Source organism: Ammodytes marinus (genome assembly GCF_949987685.1).
Source record: "Ammodytes marinus genome assembly, chromosome: 3".
Classification (NCBI taxonomy): domain Eukaryota; kingdom Metazoa; phylum Chordata; class Actinopteri; order Uranoscopiformes; family Ammodytidae; genus Ammodytes; species Ammodytes marinus.
The window spans coordinates 5,745,394-5,772,010 of record NC_137232.1 but is presented as its reverse complement, the minus strand read 5'-3'; the positions used below and the strand labels follow the sequence as shown (position 1 = coordinate 5,772,010).

Sequence of the window (26,617 nt, the reverse complement as noted above, 5' to 3'; positions counted from 1 at the left end):
ACTTCAATCCGATATGAAAATCAATAAAAAGCCGCCGACCACACTGGCGTATGCAATCTACCGCATGTCCACAGCTTCGATTGCAGTTATGCTCTTCAATCATTGGCCCGTTTGTGATGCTTCCTCGTCTAAAAATGAAAAGATTGTATTTAATGCAATAGACCCACTTCATCAACCTTGAATGCTCAGGCCCAGATTCAGTGCCCATTATTCATTTTACATTTCCTGGAGAAAAAGAAAAAAAAAAGACAAAAATGGTGTAGAATTGCAAAACCTCCACTCTCTAAGGGGAAATAAAGACAGGTGAAAGACACAGGCAGTCCAGTAAAAAAAGAAAACAAAATCTTTATTTTTGTTTAGGTCTAGAAGAACAGGATGTTTTGGAAGTAGGTGTCGAGGAAATATTGGTGAGGTAAAAGCAGCCGAGAGAATAGGGCGGAGTCAAATAGACCAGAGGTTTGGGGCTAAAAGCTGGAGGTCATGTGTGGTTATGCCAGGGCTCCCATTGGGTCCCAGGCAGGAAGTACAACAGCTTCCTGATTCATCACATCCAGGACATCAGTGGTGAGGAAACTCTTGTCTACGACCACCTCGTACACGTACTCGGAGAACCAGTCGTCCGTCATGATCAGGTAACCTATGGAGACGGACAGAGAAGACATCCAATCAGTTGTTAAGAAAGTCTGAGGATGTGTTTTTTTACCCGACAACGTGGCGATTAAGCAATAGCGCTAGAGCATTCCCTTATAAAGCTTTTTTTTTTTTTGCAAAGACATAGGTAAACCCTGGACGGAGAAATAAAGTAGAGCCCAACCGATAAGTTGGCCAAAGATTTTCAGATTTTTTCATTGTAATATTACTTTTAATCAAGCAATACGTGTTTAGTGCCCTGGAGGTAGCCTTAATGAATAGCATTAAGTCTATTTACAGCAGCAGCAGCAGGTGTGTTGCAACACATTGGATTAATTAACATTACATTGACAGTTCAATATATACACATATATAATATATTTAAAGGTTCAAAAGCGTCTAAATTTAATATGCCAATTAATCGGTTATCGGATTTTTTTCTGCCTATAATAGTTATTGGCCCTAAAAAATCTAAATCGGTCGGGCCCTAAAATAAAGCATCTTATATTAGGAACTTTCTGCACAGTGTGCCACTCTTTCTGCATTGTAGAACACGTTGAAACAAAAAAGACATTCATGATCTTGTTTGTTTAGTTTGGCGAGTTAAGTTATCATGTTGACAAGTTTAGTCATCCTGTCATCAAGACGTCAAGACGAGGATGGAGAGGAGCCAAGTGTATTACAAATAAACACATAACTGTTTACCAAAGGCATGGGCTTTGAAGCTAAGCTGGCCCATGGTCCTCGCATTTGGATAATATTGCTCACATAAAAATAGTTTCTCTAGGACTCATTACAACTATAAAACGATCTTGTCCTAATAAACAGGCTTCCCTCATCCATACACTTCTACACAAACGATGCAGTTAAACTTTAGGAACACATGTCACTGCTTTTTTAAGATTATTTTTTGGGGTATTTTTTCAAGCTTTATTTGATAGTACAGAGTTGACATGGGGGAGACAGAGAGAGGGGGGGGTGACACGCAGTAAAAGGTCCACGGGTCTGACTCGAACCCGCGACGACTGCAACAAGGCCTGAGCCAATATGGTACGCCCTCTATCCACTACGCCACCGGAGCGCCCCGACATGTCACTTCTTAAAACAATCATCTGCTCTTTCATTAAAAAGGGGAGGGGTGCTAATGCGAACAAGTCAGTAGAGTGGTCCAACCCACTGGCTGCACATTTAATTTGCTTGAAGTGCTTTTCGTAACTAAACTCCATTGTTCCAAGGGGGAGAAGGGTGGAGTGAGAGAAGGAGCCCCTCCCCCTCTCTTGGTTCACACTCATTCAACATTTCTGCTATCACTTCTGCATGCCCACCCTGATATAACTTAACAATATCCGTCTCTCTCTCCCTTGCTCTCTGTGTGAGTGTGTGTGTGTGTGTGTGAGTGAGAGAGAGAGAGAGAGAGAGTGTGAGTGTGAGTGTGAGTGTGTGTGTGTGTGTGTGTGTGTGTGTGTGTGTGTGTGTGTGTGAGTGAGAGAGAGAGAGAGTGTGAGTGTGTGTGTGTGTGTGTGTGTGTGTGTGTGTGTGTGTGTGTAGTCAGACAAGGTCATCGTGGTCGAGTCCGGGGTGGTTATGAAAGCCTGCCTTGAACTTGACATGTTGGGATAACCTAATCTCTTCTTGGCTGAGGATATGCTTTAGCCCCATACTGAAATGATTAATCAAAATGAAATATGTCTGTGTCTATTCTACTTTACTTTTAGTCCAAGTTACTTACAGCTCTGGAAAAAATTAAGAGCCCAATCCAAATGTTCAGTGTCTCTCGTTTTACTATTTATAGGCATATGTTTGAGTAGAATGAACATTTTGGTTTTACAATATAAACTACTGACAACATATGTACCAAATTCCAATACATCTTCTGTCATTTAGAGCATTTTCATTAAGTAATGTAGAGATGAAGATTTAAGGAAAATCTAGACTGGTCTCTTAATTTTTTTCCGGAGCTGTATGTGAAACCAGAGAAGTTACAATCTGGTACAGAACTTAAACATGTGGGGAAGCAGAATGATAACTGATAAGCAGATCTCATGGTGAATTAAAGCCATTTTACTATGTCTTCCCCCACAATGTAACGCCCCCCCCTTTCTCCCTATTCCTATCCCTTCTTCATTCCCTATCATTGTGTGTTCAGAGTTGAGCAACAAGAGCATCCCTTCTACTGTCAAGTTGACTTATCTAAAACATCAGGGAAACCACAAGAACATGCCACAGTTCAAAACAATGTATCAAAGATGCCGCGTCGGTTGTGTATGTGTGTCCATCCAAGTACGCAAATCTTCGATGGCACGTTGCCTGGTTCTGACTGTGGTAGCCGTGTGTGTGTTTTGATGTGAGCTTCCTGGAACCCGCGTGTTGGGTGGCATGGTTGTGTGTGTGTGTGTGTGTGTGTGTGTGTGTGTGTGTCTGTTGGGTGTCATTATTTGTTTTTAGGGATAGGCGGACTGTCCTGTCTTAAAACAGATGGGTTTACTGTGAACTGGAAGAGTTTGTAGCAACCATCTAGTTCAGACTTACGCAGCAGTTGCCAAACATGAACCATCATTTTCTTACTTTAATCAGAATGAGGTAAGTGAATAAGGATTTAGACCTATCGATAAGAAAATATGTGTTCCATATTTGAACAGCTGGATGCATACCATCAGCCATGCTAGTTGCTCTTTTAGGTCGTTTACAGGCACAGTGGTCCTTTGACATAAATGCTAATGTCAGTATGCTAACATACCAACACGAACATGCCTAGTAAAGTAGCATGTAAGTTGTTGCTAATTTGCAGTACCGTACTTTTCGGACTATACGCCGCGACTTTTTCCCAATTTTTCGACCCTGTTATTACACAGCACAGTATATGTTCATTAGCTACTAGGGATGGGCGTTAGTAATCGAGTACTCGAGTACTCCTCGTTTCAAATGAACTCGATTGGTGGATGAGGAAAATAGTTTTTTGTTGCGTTTGTAGCCTTTAGGCCGGCCGGCCGCCCCTATTTTAAAATGTTATATACGTGTACAAAACGGCACAAAACGGATAAAATAAAGTTTAACAAAATTAAATATTTTGATGCAAGTGCAATAAACTGAGCGATGTGTCAAAAAGCAATTGCAAATAACAGCCACCTCCTTTCTCCAGAACATTGTCAGGAATATAACTGTCCAATTATTTCAAAGCAGATGATAAAATTACGTTTATAAAAAAGGGGAGATGACACCTGTTACTCTGTTAGTAATGAGTAGCCTAGACTCCAGATGAGCATGCAAGGTGCTCTCCGCTTGGAAAGAAAAGTAAAGAAGAAGCAAGGCTTACTTCAGGCACATTCGCTCCGAGCCAACAACAGTTAAGAAGCCTTCAATAGGGAATATGGGGATACGATTCAAAAACCGACCGGTGTAACGTTCCGTTAATGAATAATTAGTCACGGTAATTATTCACGAACACGGAGTGACCATTACGCGGTTGGATATACAATCTGCTTTGGTGAGTTATGTATATGTATTTAAATTGTAGGACAATCATTTAATATTATTTGCAGCCCTTCTTATTTTAAATGGTGACTTAGGCTATTTTTTTGTTACAACTACAGCCCATGCTTTTTTTCTCTTTTTTTCTCCCCAACGCAGACCTACTCGATCGGATTAAATTGTGGCCCGTCTATTTAATTACTTTCAGTGAGGAAAATGTGTTTTAAACTTGTGGGAATAAATCCTTAATATCATATGGCAACTGTGACTGTTTGACATAAGCATTGAGCGCTTTATTGCGGTCAACCGTTGTTCTGTAGACAGATGCGTTGCGTTCTAAAAATAAAAAAAAGTTTAACGAGGAATCGATTGATAATCGAGGAATGCAAGCGATCACACGAGTAGTGAAAACACTCGTGCCCATCCCTAGTAGATATTGCACTAAATGGTAACACTTGAATACGTTATGCAAATATGCAACTTGTTTGTTGAAATGTTAATAAATGGGAGATTCCTCAAGCAGCCATCTCTTTCCCGACAATCCCCTCTGTGCACAAATTCTTACATATGGTAATTAAACATTATAACACCTGCGGCTTATAGTCCAGTGCGGCTTATAGTGCGGAAAATACGGTAAACACAAAGTGGAGCTGAAGCTGATGGGAATGTCCTTAGTTTTGCAAGTATGTTGGTCCACCCCAACCAAAGAATTGGACAAGTTGGAATTTTGTTTTGTAATGGTGCTGGATGAAAAGTTAGAGGACAACCAAAGGGATAATAATGACCAGAAACAAGGACTTTCTAACGAACCAGTCAATCAATAGTCAAAAGTAGTGGTTTTGACTATAGTTGAATCAGACTTGAGGAGGTTGGCTGTGTCTATGATGAAAGCACATGCTTCTTTGAACTCATTTTGACCGATAACAGCACAGAGGAAAGTATGGGATTTAACCATTAGGATGTATTTTTTAAAACATTTGGTACTCAAGAGATAGAAGGCGAACGGTACACCCGCAGAGTTGCTCTTAGACCACAGAAAAGGCCTTTTACATTCCATGGTTAGTCAAATGGGTCCTTTAAACGAGGTGAAAGGGACAGATATGCAACTGTGGTTTCAGTGCAAAATAATGGCAATGGATTAGAGGCATACTTAAGATCTAATGAAGCTTGTCTTCCCGGGAATCTGTTATGTTGTAACGCTACCAAGGAACTCCTTCCATCCACATTAACATCATCTTCTTCTATTTATTCAACAATAGAATCATGTTTCCAGAACAATAATAGTTCCTTTCTCAAAGGTGAACTCATTCAAAGTTCAAACAAAGACCTGTGATGAATATTAAGGAGTCAGGCTTATGTCCAGTTAAAATAGAAACCTGACCTGAGTTTTGCCAAACACCTGTCTGAAACAGTGTAAAAGAATGAGCTGTGTAGTGAGCAGAGCCATAATAGCAGCCTAAAGATGGAGGACAAAAGAGAGACTGCTTCAGGGTTAGGGCCAATATTAAAAAGGCCTGAAGGGAGATGTTAAACCTTAGAAACACACGCTACACTTTCTCCCTCTGCTCCATGACTTTTCCCTTTTTCCTCTTTGTCATTATTATGATTATTCCAAAACCATGTCTTTATTTTTATTTTTAAGATTTATTTTTTGGCATTTTAAAGCTTTATTTTGATAGTACAGAAGTGAAATGGGGAGACAGAGAGAGAGAGGGGGGATGACCTGCAGTAAAGGTCCACGGGTCGGATTCGAACCCGTGACCACTGCAACCAAGGCTGGAGCCAATATGGTACACGCTCTATCCACTACACCACTATTATTAATTCAATCTATTCAGCTTTGTTTTTTTCTGATATCCCACTGATTGGACCAGTGCTATGTCTCTATTTCTGTTTCACGTCCCTCCTTCCCCTCCCCACATATGCCTCTTTTTCCCCTTACGCCAATGTCAAACAAACAAAGCCCCCGGTTTCCCAAGTGAACTCCCCTTCTCCAACTTTTGTTCCAAAACACTTTATTAATTTGGCTTTGGAGGGACTTGGGGCCCTTGCCTTTCCTATCTGCGGGTGTTTATGGAATAAGATATGCGTGAAATACATTTGATTTGACCGAGGGGCTTTCACATGTTTTCCCAACAGTCACCACGGTTTGTGGGTTCAAGCAAATATTGTGAGTATGCGCACGTCCCTCTTGTGTGTATACGCTGCCGTACTGTATGTGTGTGTTGCCAGATGATGCATGACTGACCGAAAATACTCTCCTATAATTTGCAGTGGAATGTCGAGCACAGGGATGGGAAGAGAGGGCAGAGGACGACGGGGAAACAAGAGATGAAAGGACAGATGGAATAACAACAGTGGACAGTAAAGTCTGGGCCGTTGGTGCTGTGTTGTGGAGCCTGTTTGCTGCATAAAAACAAACCTTAGTTCCCTGATGGATTTAAATAAATTAAAAAAAATAATAAATAATTGAAATTAATTAATAGAAAATCAGGTTCAAAAGTTCCCAGTCACAAAAAAGTGATACAATACCAGTTTAAGGTCAGTATTGAATCATGGCGCTATTGTTATTAGCACTAGCATACTCTTGGCTGGTTAGTAAGTGGTCAGCCAGCTACCGTAGTTGAACTAGACATGCGAGTAGCCAGTCTGTCACCAAGCCTAGAAGAACAAATATTTTGTCAAGACATTCGGGGGGGGAGGGGGGAGTGGGGGGGATTTTCACTGTGCTTCTATCTGGGCATCAGGATCAGCTCATTCGGTTATTATGTTGGAGCCTGAAGCATTGAGCTCCAAAAACACACTAAGGGCACGCTGTTCCTCTGTGTATCAGTCTGTGAATCTTTCTGAAACAGGATGCAGCCAATTACAAGTTCATAAAGCAGCTAGGCAGGGGGAGGCTCCTTGTCTAATACTGTTCTTAACTGTATAGACACAAACAGGGGGAAGATGTTGAAGAGAAGACACGAGACTGTGGTGTGAGAGAGATGTGGAAGAGAGATAGCGAGGCAGGAGACATTGTGGCGGGAAAAATAAAACAAGTACGGTGGATTATCTTTGGAGAAAGACACTGTTCTACATGTTTTAGGCCGGCTGCATCACTGTGACTTGAAAACAAATCAGGTTGAATACATTTTTCTGGTCATCCGTTATAGATAATATCTAAAAGAAGAGGCTCACACCCCAAAGAGAAGGACTGAAAGTAGGAATAGTGCAATGATATATTTACCTTTGTTCCCACGGTCATCACCCCAGGAGTTTTCCACCCTCCACTTCTCAAAGCCTTCTTTCCCATCCTGAGAGAGAGAGAGAGACAGAGACACAGAGAGAGAGAGAGAGACAGAGACACAGAGAGAGAGAGACACAGAGAGAGAGAGACAGAGAGAGAGCAAACGGTTGGGCCGATAAGAACCAGAGGGCAAGAGAAAGTGTCCTAACAGCTAGTGTTACTTACACTGACATCCCTATGAAAAACTGCAGCCGATTAAAAACGGCGTAAACACACAGCAAGGCTTTGATGCAATAATAAACCCTTGCAAACTCTGAATCTGTGTATTCCTGTCAGTGTGCTTGTATATGTAATGTACAAGGTTACCATTCACACACACACACACACACACACACACACACACACACACACACACACACACACACACACACACACACACACACACACACACACACACACACACACACACCTGATGTACTGTATGTCTTTGTGAGCGTACCTTGTCTGTGACAGCAGTTAGGATCATAGCGTGGGTCATGAGAGAGTCTCCGAATATCAACCGCTCCGCCTTGGAGAGGTTCTTTACCGAAACGCCAAACACCAGCTCGTGGTTGAACCTGTGAAGATAAAAAATAAAATCATATTACACTGCCGCCTCTGATGAATAAAAATGTCTGCCTTTTCTCTTGGAATGATCAGTATGTAGGTACAATGTTGATTAGGTTTACGGTAGCATTTTGATTATACCCATCGTTTAATACCAAATATATCTTTTTCAGGGGTCTGGGATTGTGAATGGGCCAAACAACAGCTCACCTTTTCACTGCTATCTTGAACATGGCATTTGGAGAATCAGGTAGACACATTTTGCGATATATAAAAAATCCACATGATGCAAAACCCAATCAATTCATGGTGAACCCTTGGATGGTATTTTTAAGAAACACAATTCTACTCACACATTCATGTCGTTGATGCCCAGCTTGCCGTGGAAATGTTTGCCGACGTCACACCCGAACCAGACGGCCTGTGAGATAAACAGCAGCCATGTTAAAAGATGTTCACGTACTTGTTCCGTACAGTTACGCCCGTTTTTTTTTTTTTTTCAACCGACCTACCTCCCCCTGCTTGATAGAATCAGCCGCGGCCTTTTTAAGCAGCTGGATGGGCTGGTTGTTGTACTGAGTGCTGCGGCCTCCGACCATGTTGCCCAGGAACTCCACGCTGTACAGCTTCCCAAAGGGGTTCTGGGGCCGAGGGTCGTTCACGAGGCAGACCTATAGATAGAGGGGCAACGTTAGATCACAAACACTGGAACTTTCCACAGGGGCGTAATGAAACTGACCCTGCGTTCCGAATCGCATACTTTCTACTATTTAGTATGGTAGAAAAAAGATTTAGTATGTCCCGATTCTTGTGGCCAAATTTAGTATGGTTAGAAAGACCCGGATGTCTACTACATCCGGCCAAAACATTTTTGTGTTGAAAACAGCATCCTATTTGGGCGATTCTGACCCATAATCCAGTATGTAAGTGAAGTGTCACATCGACGAAGCCTCCATATGAAAACAAACAGGGATGCGACGGATATAAAAGAAAGAGGCAAGATCAAAGTGCAATGTTATCATGATGAAATAAATAAGTATGTCCCAATTGCATCCTAACTAGATTATTTTTATCGTTGGATGTAGTATGTATAATAGAAAAAAGAAAGAGTATACGATTCGGAACGCAGGGTGAGGTCACATGGCCTAATCGGATGCCTTTCATGGGGGTCACATTGGGGTCACATACTTTGTCCTGAATGTTGTATAGGGGTTTGACGTGCTCCCTGTAGAACTCCTGGGGGGTGAGGGGACCCATGCGATGGAAGTTCTTGTCCTTGTCCCTGTACTCCCAACAGATGGTCTCGGGCGGGCTGCCTAGACAAACACTCGCCACCCGGAAGACCTGCACAGAAAAACAAACACGAGGAACATTAACTTTACCAAAGCACTGTCTTGCACCATGTTATGTGTGCTAAACTCCTATGTTATGTGTGCTAAACTCCCATGTTATGTGTGCTAAACTCCTATGTTATGTGTGCTAAACTCCTATGTTATGTGTGCTAAACTCCTATGTTATGTGTGCTAAACTCCCATGTTATGTGTGCTAAACTCCTATGTTATGTGTGCTAAACTCCTATGTTATGTGTGCTAAACTCCCATGTTATGTGTGCTAAACTCCCATGTTATGTGTGCTAAACTCCTATGTTATGTGTGCTAAACTCCTATGCATAGAGTAGATCCTTGTATCAAAAGACAAAACAAAGACTTTTTTTTTAATTTCAGGTGGGTGACGCATTTGCAAAGTGCCACACTGTTACTATAAGTCGAGGCTTTAAAGCTATAATGAGTAATTTTTTTTTTTTATATAAAATGAATGTCAGTGACATTCAGGCCTTCGCCAAACAAGGTGACAGTTGATGAAGCCTATCAACTACACAACTCTCTGTATTTCTCAGTATGGCCCCCTGACACTGGTGTAGTCAGAAAAGAAGAATTGCGATCACCTAAGATAAAACCTCATGTAGATGCAAAGACAGTGTTTTTGTTATTACCCAGAATTTCTCATGGGGGCGACCGAGGTTACGCACTACAGCTTTATAGTAAAAACTGTCTCTTGCGAAAAACACACACACACACACACACACACACACACACACACACACACACACACACACACACACACACACACACACACACACACACACACACACACACACACACACACACACACACACACACACACACACACACACACACACACACACACACACACACACACACACACACACACACACACACACACACACACACACACACACACACACACACACAACTCCCCCCATCATTTGTACATCCTTGCCCTTAGGGAGGCTGACGGAGAGTTTTTTGGTCAGATTTCCCACTCATGATCTGCTCTCATCTAACCCCTCCAAGCCTGCGTCTGGAATACACACTCATCTGTCAGTGCCTGGGCCTCTCTCACAATTTTGTCTCTTATTTTCCCCATCCACGGCACTCCCCTTGCCTCCATCTTATTCATATCCCTCCATTTCCTCATTTGCAGCCCACACCCTTTTCCCCCACTCCCTCAATGTGTCTTCCTGTGGCGCTAAAGTTCAGACTGAGTTCCTGTGGGCTATATCGAGGTTGTTTGGACTGGGCCGTCTGTCAATCTGGCCCTTCTAACCCCCCGATATAGTAATCTCAGGAATTTTGCTTTTAAACCTCTCCCATCCTCTGCTCTCTCTTCTCCCCTCTCCTCATAGGAAAAGCAACTGCTGAGTCCGATCAAATACCATTGAAGAAGGCGCTGAGAAATTAAGATGTAGCGCAGTCCATTGTTGGTGGAAGATAAAGGAAAGTGTCACTAGATATTGATACATTGGTTTGACAAAAGGCAACAGCACAGGGTGTACTAAAGACGGTATTGTTCTAATTGAGTGGGAGATACATCACACTCTCCTTGATTTGACTGTGGCTGACAAAAGGACACATTTCTAATAGTCTTAAAGGGGCACTATGAAACTTTAATACAATTCCTTCTCAACAGCGGAGTTAGTTGCGGTAGTGGTTGGCTCGTCCTGTAGAAATAAAGCAGCCATAGCAGCATATCAAATGCCCCTAGATAAAGATGACATTCTTGTTTTCCGGTTAATAGACGCTGAGCCTTCTATTCTCACCCCAAACATACCTAGACACATGCTCACACAGAGACGAAAAACACAAAAATGTACACATTTTCCGGCCTGGCTTAGACAAACAAACAATCCCCGTCTTCATCGCAGAAACACGGACGGTCACTAAAAGTACAGACGCACACAAAAATACACAAATGTGCAGAGTCAACAAGAGCATCTGTTAAGCCCCTCGTCCCTCCTGAAGCGTTTTCCTACTCATACAACCTCAAACATGGCAAGGTGTCCGTCCCCTTGTCTGGCCTGTGTTTGCCCAGATGCCCATCGGAGACCTTGACCCTCCACTCTTTCCTCTTAATCACCCCCCTTTTTCCATCTTTCTTCCAAGAAACACTCTGCTCTCCCTGGTAACTTTAAACCTTTCCACTCGTAACAATCCTTCTTTCAGATGCCCCGAGGCATACTGTAAGCACCTTCCTCCATGCCAGTTCAGCTGGGTGCCCACTCATGTTCCCCTGGCAAGCGTCAATAAAGAAGGTGTGGGGGGGGGGGGGGGGGGGGGGGGGCTGAGAGAGAGCTCCCATAAAATATTTTACAAGTAAATAAATGCAGTGTTTTTGTTTGTTCCCTTTGTATGGAACATAGGTTGTATACACATTAACATTGTGATGTGTTCAGCATTGTCCAGTTAAAATTAGTATTTGGTGAAGGTAACTTCTTAGTGATTCAATGCAATCCTGTAAATGTAGTGTTAGGTGAGGCTACAGCTGAAGTAGAAATAGGTTTTACCCAACAGTAATACAGTGTACCGCGGTTTCAAAAATTGGATACCACCTAACCCTAGTGTGGACCCCCAAGCTCTTCATTACACCCACTGGCAATTATCATAAGAACTTGCAACATGTTTGGATTGTAACTTCAAAAAGGCCAGATCCTTTATGTCTTAATATTCTACACATCCAAACTGTTAACAGGCCTCAGGAACCAGCTGGAATGAGGGAGTCTGATGGAGCTTGTTACAGGCAGTTTTCTCTCTTCAACTCATCAGCCTCTAGCAAAGGGTCCACCTCAGGTCAGTCTCAATTCTGTGACATGGAGAGTGTGCGTGTCTTGCTATAAACAATAAGCTTGACTGAGAGCACGCTATTGGGGCTAATGTTTGCTAGCATCTGGGCTGCGGTGTTGACCGGCTGGCGTCCCAACCCAAACAAACAAATCACCTGGTCGTAGAAGTGAGTGTGTCACATACAGTCAGCACACTGAGCCAATGGAAACACACTACAATATATGGGATTATGTTGGTGACTTTGACCGAGGCACTCCCGATTGGTATTCCTTCTTTCCTGTAATATACATGGTGCCCAAGACTGTGCTTAAGACAGAGCACTGAGAAAGTTTTTTTTTTTAAATTGCTACATTCACAAGTTCAGAGATCACTTTGCTTGTGTGAAAGAAAAAGGGTGACAAAAACCCCTTCTTAAACCAACCTAGGTGACCTTCACTTCCCTCTTTGGGACTTTGCTCTGGGCATTATATGTGGTCCTGATAAGTGTTAAGTGCAGCCATATCTGCACCTGTCATTGCCTGATATATTTACATCGATAAAATCTAAACACTGTAAATAACTGTCAAAATGTCATCTTACAAGTCTTTGAAACAAACGGGATACAAATTACATTCAGCATAAAACATGAGGGTTAATTAAAGCAGTACACGTTTTAATACAATCCATTCTTACTGTGAAAGGTTGCAGCCAAATATTCAATGTAATCAAACGTAACACTTGATCAATACCAACACCACAATGTTCAAATGAATAACGTGAGCCGAGCCACTGGCTCTCAACCAGTAAATGCCAAGGCCAGGAACACGGCTCATTGCTACTCTGTGGTACATTTATAACAATCGTCTAGAAGCTGGACTTGAGTGTAAGCAAATTACACCATCGCAAACACTTTGGACAAAAGGGAGAAAGGTTTTGATTAAACTTCAATGTTTTGTAAACATGCAACACATGTGGTAAAGTCTAACAATTGTGCAAATAAATTCAAAAAGATGTGAGTGGACGTCTCTGAACTGGCAAGGCTAAAGTTGTAGCCCCTTAAAATGATACATCTACAGGAAGCCACCCACATTGAACAACAGATCAACTGAGGCAATAGCCAGCAGTGCTGAGCTGCTGAGTAGCAGCAAGAAAGTTCCTCTATGGTTCTGATGGCTGTCTCATAAATGAGTCTCGTCACAAGAATCACTCTGTGTGCATTCAGACCAGAACCAGAGCCGCATATGGTCTTTCTGCTTCCATGACGCAATGGAGCGTGGAAAGGTTACAGTTGTGGCGTGAGGGATACCATCTGTGTGTATGTAAAGAACTCAATGTGCAGTGCGTGTGTACAGTTACCAGTGAATGTATCTTTATGCCTGCCTGTGTGTGTGTGTGTGTGTGTGTGTGTGTGTGTGTGCCGTACCCGCAGACAACATACACAAGTGATCTACAGTATTATGTGAGTGAGAGTGGCAGAGCAGGGGCACACTTTAGATACAGCATGAAAGGCAAAGACCCTTGAAACTAATCTGCTTAGCTCCAGTAAGGCAGCGTATAGAAATTGTCATCCTAACAGCTAAGAGAATAGATTCTTGACACGCAAAGGGATCCATTTAAATAAAGCAGCGAGCCCTGGGTACAGTAAGTGGAAGCAGAGACCCTGACCCTGGTTGCCTGTCATAGGCGTGTGTGTGTGGCTGGTTTGATGAAGACCAGGACACAATCACAGCCTTCGCATAGGGAGGGTTGGACAGCGTCACCTACACACACAGCAAAGTAGGGCTGACACTTTGCATCTGTGTGTGCACGTGTTCCTCAGGATCAAACGCATGTCAACATGTAAAGGAAACATTTGTTATAGGACAGTAATACAGTTTTTAACAGTTTGTATATATATATTCCTTTACTATACACATGTGATAATCTCTTAGACAGGAATTACAATCATGGAAAGGTTGATTAAATTACAAAAAAAAATTGTTTAAAATTTGATTCATGATTTCAATCACTCATTTCTTTTTTTGGCAATAAACATAGCGAAGATACAACGTTTTTGCATTGCAGAGGCTGTTCCATTATAGATATGGTTTTTAGAATGAGGCTGGTCATGTGTACAGTATCCTTGAACAGGTTTGCTGTCTTCACGCCGTCGACCGACTGAAGGCTCCATCAGCACTGGCCGCGACAGAGTTGTGTTTCACAAAACAAACCAATACCAGGTGGACAAACAAACACACTGACAATTGCCACCGCCCACCCTGTCATGCACTGCAGTGGGAGCCGTCTTTACTGTTGCAAACGTGTGTGTGTGTGTGTGTGTGTGTGTGTGTGTGTGTGTGTGTGTGTGTGTGTGTGTGTGTGTGTGTGTGTGTGTGTGTGTGTGTGTGTGTGTGTGTGTGTGTGTGTGTGTGTGTGTGTGTGTGTGTGTGTGTGTGTGTGTGTGTGTGTGTGTGTGTGTGTGTGTGTGTGTGTGTGTGTGTGTGTGTGTGTGTGTGTGTGTGTGTGTACATTTGTGATGGCTGGACATCCATGGCACTGTAAAATACAGGCGAATGTTTAAACAAGCATCCTTCTAGCAGCACAATGCAACCAAAACAGCTAACAAAGGCTGCTTCACCAGGCTACTGTACTATGTTCAATTGCTTCAATGGGAGGCTGATTGACTGACTGGCCCCCTCATACATTTATACACACGTACACACACGCACACATAAAGCAAGCGTGAAAAAGGGCCTCATAAGCATACTACACACTTACAAAGTGTAACCCGTCCGAGTCAGAAAAACACGTAGTGTAGAGAGACACAAGTCTTGCACATGATAACATGTGTAGGGCCCTATGATAACTTAATTTATTGTTAATAATATGGTCTGTTTATACATTCGGCATATGATTAAAGCATCTAAAAGCACGTAATCATGTTAAACGTTTACTGTTTTGAAGTTATTAATGCCACTCGCTCCCACAGATACACAGCACAGGGAAGTCTTATATTCAGCCATTGCTAAAGGGAGTGTTGTCGTATTATGGAACAGACGCTGCGGTACGAAATTCCAGTCTCAACAATGTTTCCTAACACGCAATTATAACTCTAGCGATGTTACTGTTTAACGTTGTTTTCATGTAGTGTAACTTGTGTTTATGTGTTAAATTATTCAGCTGCCTGTTGCCGTGATCTCGGCTAACGCTGATGCTAATGTTAACTAGCTCTCCGTCGCACAACAGACTGAAGGTTTGTGTTGCAGCCCGCTGTTGGGTGAAGCGCTGTCCCACATGTAAGAGCCATGGACCTATAAAGCCTGTCCAATATTCACTCTAGTCCAGCTTCTTGAAAAGTTTATAAGGACTTTATCATTTATGCAAAAAAAATGATTTAATGTTTTACTTGAAGGACAAAATGAATGGCTTTATTTTCTGTTATACCCAACAAATCAGTTTTTTGTTTTATAGTCATGTAGCCTAGTTGTTTTTATTTGAAGCACTAAAAACAGTGCAATGTTGTGATGTATTTTAAATGTAGTCTTATATCTGATTAAATTGTTACAATATTATTAGTTTGCATTAATTAGACAGTCGTTTTGATGATTAAATGAGTGTTAATTGTCAAAAAACAGAAGTCATGAGATTAAAACGAAAAAAATTGAATTTGTGAAAAAATAAAACGGAATTTGGAAAAAAATTAAACGGATTTCATAGGGCCGTACATGTTCTACATCTGTTATGTTGAAAATGTTTGGTTAACTTACAAGTACCTTTGATTTTTTTTTTTACCGGGCATGGACTTGTCTTCACCGTCTTTGTGATACACTGTTCCATAAACAAGATAGACATCTAACACATTGTGTGAACACCACACAAACCCACATTTAGATTTGTATGCCATTATGTATACATTGGTACATTAAAGCTTAATACACTTTTAGGAGTGCTTATGGGAGGTACTGTTACAATAAACCATGAACAAAACAGCATCTCTGCATTGTATGAAATGTGTTCAAATGAAAAAAAAAAAAAAAAACACGATATTCCAAATAGCAGAAAAAACAATGCTGTAAAGAATATGTTTTTCTAAAATAATTTGCGGGTGCAGGCAGGTATTTTGCAGATTCCAAATGTTTTCCTTTCCTGCACACCTCAGATTAAATGTAAGTTATTGGCATGTCTGTGCCCTAGTGCCACCTGGGGTATTAATGCAGTTGTGAAGTGAGTCTCATATTAAATAAAAGTGTAAATAAAATGGCAACATTTTAGTAAGTCATTTTTGTGTATCCCTCTCATTTAAATGACTGTATTTTAGTGAGTAAAGTATGCAAGTAAAAATATGAATCTGAACCTGGAGCTTATCACCCTACCCAAGCAGACTGCTTCTAGGCATTACCTCAACTTGGCTGTATGTTGCTGCTCTCAGTTTAGTATAACTTGACAGCCCCCTCTTCTGGTGAAAATGGAACAATGTTGCAAAGTTAACCCAATGCCATTTCTGCTGTTTTGCAACAAACAATCAGTGGTACCTCTATGAGTATCACCTGTACAATCAATCACAACTAATACATTCTGCATTGAGGAAGTTTATACAGTTAAATATGTGTTTGAAGGTGCTTTTTGCGCTGGACTGGATTCTATAGATGTTCTGCCATTCCCACATGCATACATAAATGACAACACTGTTAGAAGATCTAAACTGAATGACCATAAATAAATACAAAATTAAAACATAAAAAAAAACAGGCAGAGGTTGAGAGGCAGAGGAAAGCCTTTTGTTTTCTGTTTACAGTGGAGCCACTCCGATGTGTGAACTCATGTTCTGAATGAATAACAAAGGGAAACAAATCTCCAAAACAGTGAGTGTTTGATGCTTATTACTTTGGGCTTTTCCCTTTTTTCCACCAGCAAGCAGACCACATAGCTGTTGTTAACCTTGTCCTTATATTGATACTAGAGTCACCCACTGTGCTCTTATATTGTCAATGTAGCTGTACACAGTTGAAGCAGCCCCACAGTTTGTTGTATTTTATCAATCAGCGACAGTCCAGGGGCCTCATTTATCAACAGTGCGTAGAAAAGGTTCTAAATTCACTCTTACGAATGAAATTTAGTATGTGCTTAAGTACAAAAAAAAAAAAATCGGTATTTATCAAACGTGCGCTGGCCTATCGTACGCACACCAGTAAGTCATCAATCTTGATAAATCCCACATGTTCTTAAGTACCATGCTCGTTCACGCTCAGACAATTTGCATTCAGAAACGCCTCCAATTAACCATATATGGTCACAACACATCCCTTTATCAACCATGTGAATGTGTTTATCCCTCTCCGCTACAATGGCAAAGAGGGCGACGAAAAGAAACTTCTCCAACACATAAATGGAAACCCTTGTAAACGAGGTTGAATCAAAGCAAAACATATTTTGTTGGCTCACTTAGTGCAGGCATTAAAACAAAAGAAAGCTTGCTGCATGGGAAAATGTGATATTTTCGAGCAAGTTGTAAGGCAACGGCATTGTTTGGGGTCCGCGATCTGACAACTTTACGTGCAGTCATTCATAAACTCTTTCAATAAATAAGAGATGAAGATAAGATAAGTTCCTAACAACATTAGAGTTACTAAGTGAAATGAGTGATTGGCGAGTCTGGCTCGTCCAGCTCACAGCTGAGTGCTGTCAGAAGAGACGCACAGAGAGCATCGGAGGGATCCTCCGCTTCAAAACATGTAAACGTGTGACACATTTAATGAATAATCAATTAGAGCTTACCTAAAAATAAGTGTGCCATATAACTATTTATTGCATTTAGGATTTTAGCTCATTTGGACGCTGTTTTGACCAGCTGTTTTCATTGATATATTGGCGATATTATATCTACTTTATCGTTTCATTACTGAGTCGCCACGAAACGTGATCAGTGTTCTTAAAGAAACTTAGATTATAAAACAAGAGGTCCAAAACACAGATGATGATTAAACAAACAAATGTATGACTTTATATTACACTAGAAATGCACGGGTGGATTTGACGCGCGTGGCGATTATAGATATAAAGAGAACGCTGGCGGTTCTAGTGTTAATGCAGACGTTGACACTCTTAAATGCTTTGCTTTGTGCTTGTAATATTGCTATTCTACCACTCAATTCGGTTCGTAAGCATGGTCAGAGCTGTGCTTACATTTACACACATTCATAGGTCTAAGTACATTTTGGTAAATTCCATACTTTGCGTGGCAATGTTCTTACGCCCTCCTTACGCACAGATTTGTGCGTAAGTACGGTTGATAAATGAAGGCCCCTGAATCTTTGAAAAGAACTTTCTCTTTTACACCTGGAACTATTCTGGAGGAAGACAATTTAGTCGAATACAGCTGACTGTTAGTTCTTCAGTTCCTCACGAAAAGTAATCGTTTCCGTGAGAAACGTCCAGCAGTGGAAATACCCTTTATAATATGTTCTAAAAGTAAAAGCATGTGTGTGCTCCTTCAGCCTCACCTCCTCTATCATGGTGTCCATGGCTTCAGACAATTCAGCTTTAGTAGCGTCGCTGGCCACCAGGTTCCTCAGTCTTAGGCAGTATTCTCTCAGCTGCAACACACAGTGAGATACAAACACAGTCAGCACTGCCTCAGGAAATACTCTGTTATGTGATCTCTATTAGCTTGAAATGATGGAAATGTCTCAACACACCTTTTGATTAAGGATGTCGTTCATTCTGCGCGAGGCTTCTGAGCTGTGTGACTCTGGAAAGCATTTCTTTGGAATGACGCCATATTTCTCTGCAATCACATTTACATATAGAGAGTAAGTACAGTGCATTTCCCTCCTGCAACCTCATCCTTTTGTAAATGAAAAAGTGACATGGCTTGGGTCAATGATTCCACATTGACTTCTTCTGAACTCATTTTCCTGGCTGAATTCAAAGAATATATTAAAACATTGGCACTAACTGACAATAAAAAAAAGTAACTAAACTATCAATATATATAAAAATCTTTTTGAGGAGGAAGGATGTTTTTTATTTTCATTTAGAGTATTGTACTGTTTATTTATATTATTTAATAAATATGCATATATGTCTATATGTATGTATGTATATTCATTTTTTTATTTTGATGTAAGCAGATAAGATATATGAAATACTTCTCATTTATGTATTGAGAATTGTTCAATAAAGTTAATTTAAAAAAAAAAAAAACTCCTTCTGAACTCATGTCTGTGTGTCAGGCGGGAGAACTGACCGATGAGGTTGACCAGCATGTCCCACTGTCCTCCGTCATTGGTGGGATTGGAGAGCAGGAACTGGACCAGGCGCCCGTCCACTGGCTCCTTCCTCTGTGCCGTCTCCACACAGGCCTGGAGGAAGTAGTAGCAACGCTCAATCTAAAACAACACAAGAGAGACATGGTCAGTAAAACAGAGAAACTACGAGGGACTGTTCAATCTAAAATGGTAAATGGACTTGACTTATATAGCAAAGCGCTTTACAATTCTTACCACATTCACTCATTCATCCACACACTCATACACCGATGGCAGTAGCTGCCATGCAAGGCGCCCTCTGAACCTTCGGGAGCAATTTGGGGTTCAGTGCCTCTTTTCCCAGGGACACTTGGACATGTGGTAGGTACTCTAAAGGACTATCTCCCTACCCACTTCACCACTGCCACAATCTGCCTAATCTAATAAAATAGATCTAAGATAACTCTGTAAGCCACTCTTTCACAGCCATTAAATATGAGATCAAATAACTTTAAAAAAAGGAGAACATTGGGTGAGATTTCAGATTTATCATATTGTATTAGTGGGTTTTCATGGAAGTGTGTATAGTGTGACTCACTTAAATACAACTAAATATATTGCATTTGGCTGCAAAGTGTTAAAAATAGTAAAGTGAGCCTACACTTTTCAATGTGTGTCCATGGATAGCACAGAACAAGAAGTGTCACAAACGTCAAAACGTAATTGCATTCCGGCAGCTTCATCATCTTTAGGGGACCGAAATCATTTAAAAATGCAACTTAAGTTATAATTAAATGAATGTTGCATGAATAGCAATAGCGTTAGTTTGTCCATGGGGCTTAACGATATCTTGGTTCTGACCAGGCAGGAACCAGCACCGATTTAGTATCAATTCTCGATACCCAGTTTTTCCCCACACATTGGCTCTACTTGGGAGACCCGCCAAGGTAGATAAAACCTGTATCCCATTATTTGAAAAAAATTAAATTAAATTAAAAATCAAATGTAGTCAGTGATTGTGCTATGTGCAGCCACGTGTAATGCTACGGGTCGATGTGTTGTTAGTTTGCGTAAAAGTGCCTCATGCGCTCGAATTAAAGTAAAAGCCATTAACGCCTCCGCAATGTATGGCTAGTTCATTCCTCTGGAAAGTTGATCGGGCAGCTAAAGCTAGTTAGCCCTGCAGCTACGAGCCAAAACAAGAGCACTTGCTAGGCCAGCGTGCTCCGAACTACAGTTCAGGCCAATAAGCTGACGTACAACAGACCTCCTGTGAGTGATGAAACCTACCTTCATTTGTCAAATAAACCTGTCAAAAAAGGGCTGCGCTTTAAAGAGAAAAAAACGGCACGTTACATGGTGATGTGTTCAAGTGTTGTTGGTTAAAATGAAAAAAAATTCAATTGAAATTATTTGGGAGAGGGGATTTCAACCTGATTAGATGAAACCCCCCCGTAAAGTGTAGTGTTATAATTTTGGGGCAATTTAAAAAGGCATAAAAAATTGGATAACGCCCAACTGTAAAGTCTCGTCTAGTTTGTCTAATATTTAAATGTATTCTTTTCTACATTATTGACTAATTTTTTTATTTTTTTTTTTAAATCAATAAATAGTTCATGAACTTTTGTTTGACTCATTTAAAACTGAACCCCCCATCACCGCGCTCTCACACTCTGCAACACCCACCACCAAAAGTAAATCCTTATCTTATGGGTAACACTGCCCACTCCCTATTCAAACAGTCAGCATTCAGAGGCCTTATATTCTTACAGCTCAACATGTGTTGTTTCATTGTTAATAATAATTCATGATATTACAGTCAGTGTTAGTCCCTATGGCTGGCATGTTTTACAAAGAAAAGGTGTATTCCTGGTGCAGCAACCAGCAGGTCAAAACGTGTGGGAGGAAAAGACGCAAGGTCGATGGGACAGAGAAGGAACATTAAGCAAAGTGTCTCTGTCTCACACACACACACACACACATAGTGGAAGCGATGAAACATACAATCAATCTCTCAGCTCATTGAGAATGATAAGGTGTGTGGCTCTGTGTCATACCTTGTCCCAGAAAAAGAGGTAGGACTGACTGAACTCAAACTCCTCTATGTTAAACTTCTTCATGAAGGGAAGACGCATGACGTTGAGGCACGAGAAGATCCAACATCTCCCTGGTGACATGGGGAGAAAAAGTCAAGATTAGTAAGGACTAAGCATGTGTTTATATGGGCAACTATCTGTGATCTTACCAATGTGGATTTGGGTTTTTTGAAAGCTTGTCACAGGTTTGTATTTATTTATTATTATTCTTCCGGACAATTACACACAATACACAATTTTCTCTTTGCATATTCACACATATTACTTTGTGTTATCGTCCGAAGGGAAGTAGGAGAAGCCAAAGGCTTATCAGGTCCCGCCCCCACTACCATAAGATTCAGATACACAGCTACTGATACAGATAAAACGTTTTTTTTTATTTTTTATTTTTATTTTTTAAGAGGATGCAGTCCAATACACAGACAATTTTAGGTCTCCTTATTCATTGCCAGTGTACAACAGACATGCTTTCCATTTTCCTCTCTGCCTGTGACAATGCAGATAATGATATGGCCTTGTCCATTTCTTCTCTAGTAGTCTAAACACATCTGCAAAAACGGTTGTAGCGGTTGGATTTACCTATCTAAAGCAAGTACCACGTTTATTTCATTAATTTTATGCAGATGTAGAAATAAATAAGTAAAAAGAAACCATACCGAAAAAGTATTGAACTTTGATACCCAGCCCTATACTGATAGTATTAAATGGGTTAGAATTATTCTTATTGGTAAAAAGTTAAACAAGGACATCTGTACTTCGGATTAGGGCTGCAACTAACGATTATTTTAATAATCGTTTATTTTTTCAATTAATCGATTAATCGGATAAAAAAAAATAAACATTTGTAATTGCTGCATCTTTATTCAAAAACTGAACATTACTTCAAATTCACAGTGCAGAATGAAGTGTCAAAACACCAGGTTATTGCGCCAACGTCCCGGAACTATTAAAAGTAATATTAAATGATAAATTAAAAAATAAACTTAACTGGGATAACACAAAAAAAAACATACAATGTATGATATACATTTATACAGTATAAGGGATGTCCATGGTAAACCAGTCAACCGATAAGATTTGTAACCGGTAAATACTAACGGTTAAAAAAATTAAATCATCTTAATTTCTCTCAGATAACAGGAGAATTTTTATTGATATTGATACCATTTTCGAGACTCCTTAACGATCCAAGTCTTTATTGATATCACTATTGATACTTTTCTATTATTTTGTTGAAATAGAACTTGTACTATTGCTTTAATTGCTGATATGATCATAGCTCAAGATAGAACAATAAACAGGTCATAATTCCATCTTTACTATCTATTTTATATTGCTGGGAAAACAAGTTCGCCAAAATCTAAATTTTCTTTTTTGTGTGTTGCATTTGAACACATCAATCATATTACTGAGCCGGCCTGAACACATCTTATTTGACATGTTTGCTACTTTTTTTTAAGCTAACTAGCTCTATATCCTTCCGATTTTAACATGGATTTAAAAACTGGATTACTATTTTTAACTGACGGTACTTTCTACACTGTTCGGTTGTGTGATTACTGCCGCTGCTTTGAATGACTGTTGATGAGCACGTCTGCACACCGTCTGCAGCAGCAGCAGCTGACAGAGTTTTTTTGGACTAGACGGATACTGAATTGAAGGAGTTTTTTTTAACCCAAAGACAGCAAAGGTACAACACTTTTATATAGGCCTACAGTCCAGTGTTCGATTTGACCAAAATACAAGCTGTGGCCGCTCACACTATAGCTTTCCCGCACCGCTTCACGTGCGGAAGGCTCGCTGTGGGCGTGCATGAACCTGTCGCCGGCTGAATGTAAACAGTGCCGCGCTTACGAGTGACGTATTAATCGCGCGACTCAAGAAATCGATGACCAAATTCGTTGCCAACGCTTTTAGTAATCAATTTTATCGATTTGTTGTTGCAGCCTTACTACGGATGTATTTCTTCTTCCTGCAAAAGGTGCTGTTTTAATATGTTATGCTGTAATAATTATAAACATTGCTGTTGTACCTGAGTTTTTCTGGTTGGTGATGGGCTTGCCCTCTGTGGGGATAGAGTGCTGGAAAATGTGCACAGTATCCTGGACAGTCTGCCGGTGCAGACACACCTCCAATGGGTCAATGCAGGTGGACACATTCTGGGCCAACAGGTAGCGTGGCTCGGCCCGCAGACGCTTCAGAAAGGCAGCTGCCTTCTCCTGACTCAGACCTGGAGGAGGGAGAGGTGGAACCATGAAGGGATGGGAAAAAAGAGACAGAAAGGAGGAATGACAGAATGAATAATGTGGTTAAATAATGCAGGTGTTATGACAAGCACAAGTTGACATGATGTAATAGGGCGATTTTGCCAGCGAAACAGTTTGTCAGCTGACTACATAGGGAGAATATCTACTTCCTCATTCCCATGAGTCATCTGTGCACTTCAGGCATAGACACTTCACACACTTACGCTCTGATCTATGAGCACTCATGTGCTCAGCTGTCACAATAATGCCTGGAAAGTACCAGATCAATAGTTGTAAACTTAACAGCACATACTTTGCTAATGATGCATCCCTTTTTCCACCATCCTTGCTGAGAACAGAGAGAACATGGTTTAGTGTGGGGCGTATTCAAGACAATATCATTCACGCTCTAATACAGAATAAATTGGGGACATACGGTAGCTTTCCCATTCTAGGGCTTGGGCCACCTGGTTGACTTTGAATGTAGCAAATTTAAACAAACGCACATGTTGGACGCAAAAAGTAAGTTAAATCTTAATGTCATGAATATCTACTTACGGTACCATCTTGACAGAAATAATATGCTACGTGAGACTATCTGTTGCGTATCGCATAATTTGCACACTGTAAAGCTTTTGAGCTCTGAAAGTATACATTACACATAGTAAGACATAAGCAGCATGCGGGAGGTTAATTGATACAAGTATCAATTTAAGTTTAGAAGGTTGTTTATGGTCACTATTATGAATTCCGAATTCCTAGTGTTAACGGTTTGATATAATTGTCCTTTTTTGGTATACCCTTATTCTGTATCATTCAATTGAATTAAGCTATACTGCTATAGGGTTAATTAGAAACTGGTGTTATTTTTTTGTAGGCTGCAGTATTCACAATGTATAACTAAATGTAGTATGTGAACGTGCTGCTAATAATGTGCTGATAATCATCATGTATTTTTTAGCCATGCTTGTTTTCTTTGACTTATGCAGACAGAGGCACCTTGACGTGATTATGGAGAGGTAGAGTCCCAAAACAGAAAACTGCAGCGATAGTAACCACACAATGTGGGACTGTGTTGTAGATGTTTATTAAATAGCAGCTTGTATCATAGTTAGAGATGTAACTATAACCATTTTATACATTGTTTCTTATGGTCTTCCCAGATGTAACCTCATTCATATTGGACATAATTGTTGCTGTAGTGATGTGTTTGGAGCGAGCTGTTATCACTCATCAATCATCATGGCTCCATTTGAGAGAGGAACACACTGGAAAAGCTTGTCTAGTCTCGCTTGACAGGGGAAGAGGGGTGTACTGTACACACACACACACACACACACACACACACACACACACACACACACACACACACACACACACACACACACACACACACACACACACACACACACACACACACACACACACACACACACTTAGAAAATATAAAACTGGCACTGGTGTGGTGTAATATGTTCAAATAATGGTGCAGAGCAATTAAACATTGAGAGGGACATTGCCAAGTCATGCGTGCTGCCTAGAGTTCAACCCCTCTCTCTCTCTCAGCTGTGCTCTGTTATTTTCCATGTACACAAAGCTGAGATGCACTGATTGCAGCATAGAGTGCCAAGCCTTATTAACTGTGATGCCCATATTATCAGAAGAAAAGCAGAACCAGGCCTAAGGCAGGGAGTGTTTTTAGGAGGCAGGTGGGCACATCATGTCAACTAAGCACTTTGCTTGAGGCGCAACAGTTGACTGATATGACATTGATGAGTACGGATAGATACCAACAAAGGGGAAACACATATTAAGGGATTTCATTTTGCTCTAACAGTTTGGGTCTCCAGCACACATAACATTGTTATATTATGTGTGAACAGATTTGGCAAAGGAAAAGGGTCAACCTAGTTTGTAGGTCAGCCAGGCTGTTATTCAGCGATGAATGGTGAGGACACACATCCCTGTGGTTGTACAGTATATGAACAGGGCAGGGCCAAGCACAGGCGGTCAGAGTGACTTGCACATTTACGCATCAGTGGTTATACAACTGGCTTTATAGTATGCATTTTACTATGGCCCATCATGGTTCCCTGTGCAAAGGGCTAAATGAGAGTTTGGATGAGGAAAAGCAGACATCCAAAAATATCTGATTATTACATGACACATAAAAAAGGTCCTTATTGTAATTCCTTCTTTAATTATATAGGAATGATACATGTTGTAAATAAGAGAACAACTAATTGTCCAATACAAAAAGGTATGAAAGCTGATGTTGAATGGAGTGAAAGTGAAACAATGCCAATCAACTGTCGAGCCTGGTTGAATATTAACAAGCGCCAGTAATTTAGTCATCGTTAAAAAAAATCTAAATAGTGTGTAACATGGGTTTATCTTTCTTTATATGTCCATGGTTTATCTCTACTCTTTTCGGGTCAAGACGGTGCGTCCACTTACTAAACCCTCACTTTTTAGAGGCTCATTGTTTTCCTTTTCTTAGAGTTTAAAGGCTTCTGGCATCATTTTCAAGTCCACTCTACCCTAGCTGGCTGCATTAGCTGACATCTCCCGGCTCTTGAAGCAGACTATAGCTTTTGACAGAACAGTAAACGTGTGTTAGCTGTCCGGGGCTACAGTTGGGACGCCGGTGCCTTGATTACCATACAGTACGGGCATGAACTGTCAACCTACTGTAAACGACGGCAGAGTCATGCTAGGAGGCTGGCATGCTAACGCAATGAATGCTAGCCTAGCCTGTTAGCTCCCTCAGCTACCCTTCTCTTCTAGCTGTAAAAAACTCGGGCTGAGCTCGGCTGCCAACTGCACGAGCCACCGTGGCTGAATCAGGAGAAGGCGGCACTCGACTTACCAGTGTCCATGTTTCCGTTGAGCTCGAGGCGCGTCCGTTTTCCTGAAAAGTCACCGGCTCTTTGTTTATCTCATTCACCGACAGTCAGTTGGTGTGATCCCGGGGTGCGCTTGTTTTAGGTGCGCT

At 41.0% G+C, this 26,617-nt stretch overlaps 1 protein-coding gene across 1 annotated transcript; it reads right to left on the bottom strand.

The window, feature by feature from the left end:
* Window positions 1–320: 320 nt before the first annotated feature.
* Window positions 321–26,617, bottom strand: blmh (bleomycin hydrolase). The gene is made up of 12 exons (XM_080053734.1): window positions 26,492–26,617; window positions 23,409–23,606; window positions 21,338–21,447; window positions 19,280–19,421; window positions 18,729–18,817; window positions 18,534–18,626; window positions 9,122–9,277; window positions 8,446–8,604; window positions 8,287–8,354; window positions 7,827–7,944; window positions 7,328–7,394; window positions 321–637 (listed from the first exon to the last, which is right to left on the bottom strand). The coding sequence occupies exons 1-12, from the start codon at window positions 26,499–26,501 to the stop codon at window positions 489–491; spliced, it is 1,359 nt and encodes a 452-aa protein (XP_079909860.1). The 5' UTR covers window positions 26,502–26,617; the 3' UTR covers window positions 321–488.